Source organism: Dendrobates tinctorius, unplaced genomic scaffold, assembly GCF_039654945.1.
Source record: "Dendrobates tinctorius isolate UK_male_01 unplaced genomic scaffold, ASM3965494v1 ptg000098l, whole genome shotgun sequence".
Classification (NCBI taxonomy): domain Eukaryota; kingdom Metazoa; phylum Chordata; class Amphibia; order Anura; family Dendrobatidae; genus Dendrobates; species Dendrobates tinctorius.
This window is the reverse complement of record NW_027361766.1, coordinates 23,909,850-23,920,920: the sequence shown is the minus strand read 5'-3', so window position 1 is coordinate 23,920,920 and position 11,071 is coordinate 23,909,850. Positions and strand designations below refer to the sequence as shown.

Sequence of the window (11,071 nt, the reverse complement as noted above, 5' to 3'; positions counted from 1 at the left end):
CCTGGTGTAGATGGAAACCTGAGGTGATGAAAAGCCTGAACCTATGAGCCGCCAGCATTATTATTACATACGGTTATTACATTACGGTCAGTATTTGGAGTGTTTTCTGGTTTTAGAGCCGAAAAAATGTACGCCATTTTTAGCTGCTTGGAACTGACAAATTTGGACATAATCTAGCAGCTTTTTTGTCATTGAACTGAAGACTCACTGCAAGTGTATTAGACACGGATATCTGTGTGGAATGCAAGTTACTAAGAAAGGCTCTGCGTGAACCAACCGCAGTCACCGCCGACTGGCAATAAAGTTCCACAGAATCCACAGCGTCAAAACGCTTGACGAAAAGGGGCGGAGCTATTCACTCAACCCCCGACACGCGTCTCCTCTAGTGAGTTTTCATTGGCTAGGGCTGTTGTCAATCTCGCGACCGGGAGTTTCCACCCACAGTCACCCCGGCTCTAGCCAATCCCCGACGAGCGTTCGAGCCGAATCCTTATCCCATTGGTAATGGCGCGAGCACAGCCGTGACGTCACGGGGAAGTTAAAGTGCTGCTGATAAAGTGAAGTGTTGCAGTGCTGGAGCTGCGGATTGCGGGGAGGGAGGTGAGTGCTGCCGCGCTAGTGCGGATGGGTGGCGGAGGGACTGTGTACGGGGATGGCGCTGTGCTGCGGTGTATGGACGCTGGTTTGCTTCCCGCATCCTGTGTGGACTGCGGCTATCAGGTGAGCGGTCGTGTCCAGCTGCCCGGTGTGGGGTCCGGGCCTCCCTTTCTGGGGTCTCTCCCCTGTAATGAGCCGTGTTCACACCGGGCGCGTCCTGTGATGCCCAGACCGCACTGGCATCGCCCCCTTCTGTAGAAGTACCGCAGCCTGGCACTGTACACACTGCTGCATTACTGAGCCTGACCCATGGAGAGGTGCGGGCCCCCAGATCTCAGGCTGCTGGGCTCCATGCATGTGTAACGAACAGTCCACCCTTCTATTATTGTCCAAGGGCCCAGTCATTGGAGCTTATTGCAGTACCTTAAAGGGCTTGTCTGGAAACGATGACCCTCGGGCCCCTCACTGGTCTGTGGCCCCATTACCTGATATCCCATCTCTGGGGCTGCCGGATAGAGCGCAGCGCTTGGCATAGGGAATGAGATGAGCTGTGTCCTGATGTGGCATCGCCGCCATTCTAATTGACGATAAAAGTGCCCATCTCTGTGCTTCTCAATGGTCAGGACCCCACTGATCATTCTGTGGGTGATAACTTTTTTTTTTTATTTTAAACTGGTAAATGCCCTTTAATTATCAAATAGCCCATCTACAGACTGCCCCCGTGATCTCAGAAGGTCCACTTCTTCTGTGTTGAATCTGACACTGTCAGAAACCTGCCTCTCTGTGTGTCGGTGGTGTGATGAATGGGGCCCCTCATTTAATGAGACCCTGTCGGCAGCATTTAGCAATATAACGTATTGGCGTGGCCATATTGGCGCTGTTATACAGATTACACCGATACCTGCGGTGAAGGAATCTGACACCTGGTTCTTTTTAAATCAGCCGATAAAGTGTTCTGTGCATCAGGGTGGTACTGGAGTAGGGTGTTCTGCTCCTCCGTCTGCCTCCTGTGTTTCTATATTTCACTAATTATTCTACTTTCTGCTACGTCTGGTCAGAGAGCTGCCTCGATCGCCTCCTGGATTGATTTTTCAGTCTCAATTTTTTTGGTGAAATCTGAATACAGATTTTTCAACTCGGCAGAAGATGTGACAGTTGCTGCTCCTAAAATCCTATGGAGAGGAAGAGACCGAAATCTGTTCAACTGCAGGTTCGCCTTATATGACAGTTACACTTTTAGGGTTTGTGCCAACTGTCTTATTATCAGTGCGATCGACAAAGCATCTGACCGCACTGGGACCAGCAATAATAATAATCTTTATTTTTATATAGCGATAACATATTCCGCAGCGCATTATCATCACTGTCCCCGATAGGGAATTTAGAATGTGAGCCCCATCAGTATGTCTTTGGAATGTGGGAGGAAACCGAAGTACCCGGAGGAAACCCACGCAAACACGGGGAGAACATACAAACTCCTTGCAGATGTCGTCCTTGGTGGGATTTGAACCCAGGACTCCAGCGCTGCAAGGCTGCAGTGCTAACCACTGAGCCACCGTGCTGACCAGTGTTCTATGGGGCCATGACTTTTTTTTTTTTTTTTTCTTTTTTTTTTTTTTTCCCCCCAGACAGCTGATCCGGGGGGAAAAAAGCAATCGCAGTACACCCAAGGTTGATCCAATATTCTGATCACATGCGTGGAAAACATCGGATTGCACTCTGATGACATCTGAGTGCAGACCGATTTCCACGGACTGACTGGAGTGAGTCTCATCCAAGAGAATCGGATCACGCTATGCTCGCTCTTCTCATGGGGAGAAACTTGCAGAAAAAAAGTCCTCACTTCAAATGGCTTACCAGTGAAAAGTGAACAGATCACTCACTAAGGACAGGTCCCTGCATATGTCATAAGTATAAGGCCAATCTCATCTGAAAAAACTCCTATCCGAAAGCACAGTGAGAACTGTCATAAACTTCCACTACTCCAATGGCGCCTGCTGATCCTGCAGCCATGGCCCCTTACCCTTGTGAGCGGGTGCAGCTGGCATGTGAACACAGAATGTGAGGAGCGACAATGGTGGCGGGTGAACAGAGGGTCATTTGAGATGTACTATAACTGTAGATATGGTTTTGTCCAAAAATTGTGTGAAGGTGCTTTATTGATTGATTTTTGTCTTTGCTTCCTTAGCTTGAAGATGTCCTGGAATAACTATGAGATGAGATCTGGAAGACATCTGCATTCTTGTCCTTGACTAACCAGTTGCCCGTCCCTGCTCACCTTGAACAAACCCGTCTTTATTATTTTTATTTTTTTTTGTCTGGGGTTTCATGTTAGGGCAGTTATTCTATATTTTTGCCACTCGCCTTATATCTAAGTGATTAATGGGGAGCGACTGTATCTCTTTAGCACTACAGGCCGTTGAGGGCAAAGACTGCTTTGGACGGCTGTGCCCTAAGTGTGGCCGAGTGTCACGCTCCCCATATAAATATTGTTTGGACTATATACAGTCTTAGAGGCCATCACTATGCCACCTGTTCCTGAACATCGAGGTGATGGTGCTTCCACTAACATTGTCAATCCTGTCATGGAGGGCCACCAACACGGGGCTGTAGATGACAATCCTCTCATGGTGAACCCAAGCTTTTTGGAGCAAGATGAAACGGAGGTGGTGGTGATGGGATCCCGTGCAAATACCAAAGGGGTGCAAGAAGAAGATGCCTTACTAGAAAATGGCAGCCAGAGCACAGAAAGTGAAGATCCAAATATCGAGTCGTCTTGTGAGGCTGTGGTGCCGCTGAAGGAAACTTCTTTTACGATCGGGCTCCAAGTTCTGTTTCCTTTCTTGTTGGCCGGATTTGGAACTGTGGCTGCAGGGATGGTTCTCGACATAGTGCAGGTAATCTTTCCATAGGTGGCAGAACTTGACTCCAAGCTGATAATTGTGTTTTCTGTCACATTGTCAAGGGATAGTGCTGTCTTTTTTACTTCAAGCTTCGTTACGACTCTGTTCTAACCAAGTTTAGGTATGTGTCCTGGAACGTTCCTACAGGTTTGTATGGCAACAGCATCGGTCAAATGGTATTTGTTTGGCATATGTTCACCTTGTATGAATTAGCCTGCTCTTAATCATCATTTACAGTGTAAAAATCTTCTAGTGTCATAGGTTCCTATTGACCCAATGGATACCACAAGGTTTCTTTTGGCCTTCATAGGTATAGCATGGATCACTAAACCTTTTTTTATTCTATAGGAAAGCACAGCAGACTAGTATGCCCAACACTTACTGCTATATGACTAGATAGCCTGTTGTGAAAGCCAACTTTTTAGATTATTTTACTGCCAAGCACATTCGATTGAACACTTGGATCTCCCACACTTCATAAGAACTGAAGTTAGACCACCAGTAATGTTTTTACTTGGGTTCGGGGGGTGTGTTGTGAGCATTTTTAGAATTTTTTTTTTTGGTTGCATATATAAACCATTAATTTGCTTCCAAGCAGAAGCTGCCTATAGAGTGGATTAATTTCTTTTAGCTGCTTCATGGCTTTCGAATTTGTTAAATTAAGCTAATAAAGACTAAACATATGTATTACAAGTCGTCTTGAAAATGCCATACATATGTTCTTTTTAGTGTATATGTATGTTTTACAGGCAGATTCAATACAGACAATTGAATTGTGCTCTTATAAACCTCCAAATTCTGTTCATTTAAATTTAAAGTTGTGCCAGGTTAAAGAATTAAAAGATCTTCAGGGTTGTTACTAATTTAGAAGCTTAAAATTCTTGGCTTGTGAATAATCCTATCAAAAGGTGGAACAGTTGTTCCTTGCTGGTCTCATTTAATTTGTTTGAGAACCTAAGCAAAGGCTTGAAACAAATGAAAAATTCGTAGTTTTTTTTCTTTAAGGGTATCGCACCCTTTTTTTTTTTTTTTTTTTGGACTATGAGCTGCCGGCACCGACATCAGGGGCTTATCTACAGCATTCTGTAAGGCTGGTTTCACATTTGCGTTAAAACAACGCTGCGCCCTGCGTCGTTAAGCCCCGCCCTGAGCCGGCTCCCTGCCCGCCCCATCCGGGATCACCGCCTACTTTCGCATTTGCACGCATGCGATCGGCGCACCCTATCTTTAGCATAGGGTGCGCAGATCATGCGCTGCCAGTGTGAAAGTAGCGTGCTGCGCACTTTTGACGGTGCGCCGTGCGTGCCGAAATACAGCATGTTGCATTTCGGCACGCATGGCGCACCGTCAAAAGTGCGCAGCACGCTACTTTCACACTGGCAGCGCATGATCTGCGCACCCTATGCTAAAGATAGGGTGCGCCAATCGCATGCGTGCAAATGCGAAAGTAGGCGGTGATCCCGGATGGGGCGGGCAGGGAGCCGGCTCAGGGCGGGGCTTAACGACGCAGGGCGCAGCGTTGTTTTAACGCAAATGTGAAACCAGCCTAATGCTGTAGATAAGCCCCCAATGTAACCTGAAAAATGAGTTATATTACACTCACCGGGGGGGCGGTCCGGTGCCTCCCATCTTCATACGATGCCGGTCTCTTCTTCCCTTCCTTACGTGGCGCAGGCGCACTGCCCTGTTGAGGGCAGAGCAGAATGCTGTAGTGCGCAGGCGCCGGACCTCTTCCGGACGGCGACACTCATCGGACTGGACCGGACCCCGGGGTGAGTATAATCTAACTTTTTTTTTTTTTTTTTTTTTTCTTATTCAGGTTACATCGGGGGCTTATCTACAGCATTACAGAATGCTGTAGATAAGACCCTGATGTCGATGCTGGCAGCTTATAGTCCAAAAAAAGGTGACAGATTCCCTTTAACAATGATTGCACATGTAATTACAGTGGGGAAACTAAGTATTTGAGACACTACTGATTTTGCAAGTTTCCCACCTACAAAGTATAGAGAGGTCTGTAATTTTTATCGTAGGTACACTTCAACTGTGAGAGACAAAATCTAAAAAATAAAAACCAGAAAATCGTGTTATGATTTTCACATAATTTGCATTAAATAAGCATTTGATCTACCACCTAGCAAGAATTCTGGCGCTTGCAGATCTTCGTTCTTCTTTAAGAAGTCCTCCTACTCTGCACTCATTACCTGTGTAAAAGACACCTGTCCACACACAATCACACTGCAACCTCTCCATCATAGCCAAGACCAAAGAGCTGTCTAAGGACACCAGGGACAAAATTGTACACCTGCACAAGGCTGGGATGGACTGCAGAACATTAGGCAAGCAGCTTGGCGAGAAGGCAACAACTGTTGTCAGTATTGTTAGAAAATGGAAGAAACACAAGATGACGGTCAATCTTCCTCAGTCTGGGGATCCATGCAGGGCCTTGCCTCGTGTGGTAAGGATGATTCTGAGAAGGGTGAGGAATTAGCCGAGAACTACACGGAAGGAGCTGGTCAATGACCTGAAGAGAGCAGAGACCACAGTCTCAAACATTACTGTTAGTAACGCAGTATGTTGTCATGGATTAAAATTCTGCAGGGCACACAAGGTCGTCCTGCTCACACCAGCACATGTCCAGGCCTGTTTGAAGGTCGCCAATGACCATCTGGATGATCCAGAGAAGGAAGGGAGAAGATCATATGGTAAGATGACACAGAAATAAAACATTTTTGGTATCCACTCCACTTGCTGTGTTTAGAGAAAGAAGGATGAATACAACCATCCCAACCATGAAGTATGGTGGGGGAAACATCATACTTTGGCGTTGCTTTTCTGCAGAGGGGACAGGACTACTGCACCGTATTGCAGGGAGAACGGGTGGGGTCATGTATCATGAGAGTTTGGCCTACAGTTTCCTTCCCTCAATAAGAGCATTGAAGATGAGCCATGGCTGGGTCTTCCAGCATGGCTATGACCCAAAACACGCAGCCAGGGCCACTAAGGAGTGGCTCCATGAGAAGCATTTCAAGGTCCTGAGTGACCTAGCAGTCTCCAGACCTGAACCCAATAGAAAATCTTTAGAGGGAGCTGAAACTCCATGTTGCCCAGAAACCTCAAAAGATGTGGAGAAGATCTGTATGGAGGAGTGGGCTAAAATCCCTGCTGCAGTGTGTGCAAACTTGGTCAAAAACTACAGGAAACGTCTGATCTCTGTAATTGCAAACAAAGGTTTCTGTACCAAATATTAAGTTCTGTTCTATTGTATCAAATAATTATTTCATGCAATTTTTTTTTAAATCATACAATGTGATTTTCTGCTTTTTATTTAGATTCAGTCTCAGTACATGTGTACCTACGATAAAAATTATGCATCTCCGTTCTTTGCCGACTTCTGCAAGTTTTCCCATCTACAGTGTATTAAATACTTATTTTCCCCACTGTACCTAGTTTTTACCTTCCTGACCAGGCCAATTTTCGCAATTCTGACCCTTGTCACTTTGAGGTAATAACTCACACTTCAGCGTATCCCAGTAATTCTTAAATTATTTTTTTTTAGTGACAGAATATACTTTTATATTGGTGGTAAACTTTGGTCGATATTGCGTTTATTTATGAACATATCTAACATTTGGCTAAAAAAATGTAATTTTGCAAATTTCAAACTTTAATTTTTTATGCCCTTCTACCAGATACTGTAGTTATACCACATAAAATAGATAATAAATGTTTCCCACATCTGTTTCACATTATCATCATTTGACCTATGCCAAAAATACCCAAAAGTGACACCATTCTAAAAACCTCACCCCTCAAAGTGTTCAAAACTATAATCAAGAAGTTTATTAACACTTTAGGAGCGTCATCAGAATTAATGCAATGTGGAAGGAAAAAAATATTTTGTCCCCAAATTTTCCTTTTTCAAAAGGTTAGCAAGAGAAAATGGACCAAACCGCTTGTGCAGTTTTTCCTGAATGCACTGATAGCCAATATATGGGAAAAAAACTACTGTTTGGACATACGCCAGGGCTCGAAGGGAAGGAGCACCATTCAACTTTTGAAGCACAAAATTGGTTGGAATGGACTGCAGAATACCATGTTGTGTTTGCAGAGCCTCTGATGCGCGTAAAGAGTTGTGACCCCATTTTGGAAACTGCACCCCTCAAAGAACTTGTCTAGTGGTGTGGTGAGCATCTTGAGCCTGCGGGTGCTTCATAGAATTTTAGAACATGGATTCATGAAAATAAAAAAATCGCATTGTACTCACAAATTGCTTTAGCAACAGAAAATCGACTGTATAATTTGTTATGCAACTTCTCCTGAGTATATTATCGATACCCTATATTTGGTGGAAAACTATAGTTTGGGTACTCGTCAGGGCTTGGAAGGAGTGCCAATAAAATTTTAGAGAGCAATTTTGGTTGGAATATATTGTGGACACCATGTAAGAGCCCCATTCCAAAATGGCAGAAAGGCCATACTATAGTGCACATTTTGCTGGACTGGTATGAGGGTGCAATGCCACATTGGCAGAGTTCCTGAGGTGCCAGAATGGGAGACACCCTCCCTCCACCATAAGTGACCCCATTTTACAAACTATACCACTGAATTCATCTAGGGATGCAGTGAACATGTTAACGCCAAATGTCCTGGGGGGGGTTGTGGCAGAGGTGTGGCGATGCCTCAGCGGTGGACGGTCCGGAGTGCACCTGAGCAGGGTCCCTTCCTCAGGATACCAGCGGCTCGGTGTCCACGCCGTGCGGAGTGCGTCACTGGTTTCCCTGCGTCCATCTTGCTAAAGCTGTGGCAGACGGAGGCTTCAAGAAAATGGCCGGCGGAGGCCGCGCGTGGGCAGATTGAGATATCTGCTTCAGGAAAATGGCCGCCGAGATTTCAAACTGCGCACGCGCGGCCTCCGATGGCCATCTTCCTGAAGCCTCTGGCCGTCCATGGCTTGAGGAAGATGGCCGCAGGGAAATCAGTGATACACTCGTCTCTCCTTGGCGTGGACACACTTTTGCCGCCGGCATCCTGAGGAAGGGACCCTGCTCCATGCTCTGCCTCACCGCCGACACCGGACCCGCAGCATTGCACCCCGGGACTGTAGCATTGCCCCACTTCCGCCGCCAGCCTCCTGAGGAAGGTACCCATGCCTCCTGTGACCCCACTGTACCACCGCCAGCCCTCAGGTAAAATACCTTAAATTTGGACAATAAGACGGACCCCCATCTTATAAAAAATCTTTTTTTTTTTTTTTTTTTTTCCCCGCTATTTTCCACCCCAAAATTTGGGGTGCGCCTTAAGGTCCGAAAAATACGGTAGTTTGCAGACTCCAAATACTGAGGTCCTAAGTGTCAGAAAAGCAGAATTGCCCTTCAAGTGACCCCATTTTGGAAAGTACAGCTCTCTGGGAATTTATCTACTTAGAGCTGTAGTGACTATTTTGACTCCCGTGTCTTTTCCAGAAATGAGGCAATGAATGTTGCTGAGTGAAAATTGCAAGTCTGCCATTGTAGTGTCTAGCACATGCCTCTGGGGACATTGCCCCTGTAAATTAGGTGATCTCTCTTCTCTAGCGATATGCCAAATATGGACGCTAAATGTGGTTAGGGCTCAGAATAGAGGCTTGGATTTAGGAGCTCAGAATTCGCTGGATTTTGGCTGAGGAGCCATCGTCTTTCCCAGAGCCTTTGTGTTACCAGTAACCTGGACCCCCCCATATTTCCGTTAACAGATGACGGACCTGAGTGGAGACTTTCTTTTACTGGGACTATTTTACATAACATTCTGGATCACATTTATCCTGCGCTCCCTATCCTGTAGTGAAGTCCTCCATCCTGATCTCCATATAGCAGCCATAATCCCTTTTCTGATGCCCTTCACACCTTACCCGTTAAAAAAAAAAAAAAAAAAAAAAAAAAATTCTTCTTGCCTGTCTTTCACTCCCTCAGCAAACCGTGTTGTCTTCTTCCACAGCCAAGAACACAGATGGCAGTAACATCACATGCAGTGATTGGTATTCGCATTTTTATTTATTTATTTTTTTTCCTCTTCGCCACGACAGCACCCACTGAGAGAGGGGATCCGCCCCCGGAACAGGAAACCTACAGAGAGATAAATGGGGCGGTCCCCCTCGCTCCCTCAGTTTGGTTTCCTGTTCCTGGAAAAGAACCCGCAGAAGAGGATACCTGGTCTGGTAGCCGCCTGCGTGCATAATATGAGCAGCAGGGGCCCCAGAACTGGAAGCAGCGTCGGACGGAGAGGCGATTTTTTTTTTTTTTTTTTTTTTTTTTTTTTTTTTTTTTTTTTTTTTTTTTCCCCCCCCCCCAGAGCTGGTTATGCAGGTGAGGCCGGAGGTAAGAAAGGTGCCAAGGCTCACTGAAGGGACGGGGCGTATACCCCCCCCCCCCCAGGAAGGGGCGGGAAGCGCATTACATATGCTATGAGGGCATATCCAGGATGGCGGCTGTGCGCCCCCCCCCCCGGGAGAAGGCAGAAGAGCCTGAGCGCCCAGAAAGTGGCGAGCGCATTACAGATGCCATGAGGCTATATCCAGGATGGTGGCCGTGCGCCCCCCCGGGAGAAAGCAGAGGGGCCTGAGCGCTGTGCCAGGCAGCGCTACGGGAGATCATACCTGCGGCAAGGGGTGCGGCCGGGTGTGTGGGGATCACTGTCCGGCGGCCGCTGCATAAGCACTTCCAGCGGCGCTCCCAGGCAGAGGCGACCCGGAAGTGGTAGGACAACTTCCGGGGTCAACACAGGAGGCGGCGATCGCGGGGAAACGCCCGTGCATGCGCAGATGGGGCAAAAAAAAATGGTGGAGCATCAATAAGAAAAACCTATAAAAAGAAGCCACGAGCATAGCGCCAGTGCGCAGTCATGTCATCCATAGATGACCCAGCTTCGCTCCCATTAAATCAGCCAGTGGAATCCCCACATGGCAGCAGACAAAGCGGTACTACAAGGAGAAGTAGTAGCACCAGAAGAAGTGGCAGCTCCAGGAAGGAATCTAGCGGACCTTCCAGACAAGACGAGCCCTTAGAGAAAAAACGTAAAGAGAAGAAACCGTCCCACGCCTCGCCTAAGCCTGAGTCGCGGACCCCGCAGCCGGTAGTTTACTGACGAAACTCACAGGTGAGTGTTTTTAGTCAGAATAAATAACTGATGTCCGTTTTTTCTGGTCCACATCCCCCTTTTTTTAGGCCAAAAGAACGGAGAAGGCGAAAAATAGAGTGTGTGCCTTATGTTCTCAGCCCCTCCCAGACGGCCACCCTAAAAGATTGTCAGTCGTGTATTGAGGAGGCCTTACAGGACGAATCCTCGCGGAAGAAGGAGGATATCCGAGCGATAATTAGAGAAGAGCTACGGGCCTTAGGCAGCTCCAGTAGTCTGGGAGGTCACTCCTCCGTGAAAGAAATAGGTTCACCAAGAGGGGGAGCTTCGCCGGCGTCAAACTCGCCGTCAGAAACCGGGGATCTAGACTCTGATAGATCCCAGGAATACCCTTCCTCAGAGGATGAGGAGCAGACGTGCTTCCCTACAGATAGCGTCAGTAACTTGGTTAAGTCGGT

The 11,071-nt window shown here is 46.9% G+C and overlaps 1 protein-coding gene across 2 annotated transcripts in view; it reads left to right on the top strand.

Moving 5' to 3' along the window:
* Positions 1-457: 457 nt before the first annotated feature.
* SLC41A1 (solute carrier family 41 member 1) overlaps positions 458-11,071 on the top strand; it is a 56,580-nt gene continuing 45,966 nt past the window's right edge. Inside the window, exons 1-2 of one of the 2 annotated variants that reach the window (XM_073587232.1) lie at positions 458-600; positions 2,786-3,494. In XM_073587232.1, coding sequence (XP_073443333.1) covers positions 3,123-3,494 — 372 coding nt within the window. In that variant the 5' untranslated portion in view covers positions 458-600; positions 2,786-3,122. Of the gene's footprint in view, positions 721-2,785; positions 3,495-11,071 lie in introns of both variants that reach the window. The other variant, XM_073587231.1, reaches the window with a different exon arrangement.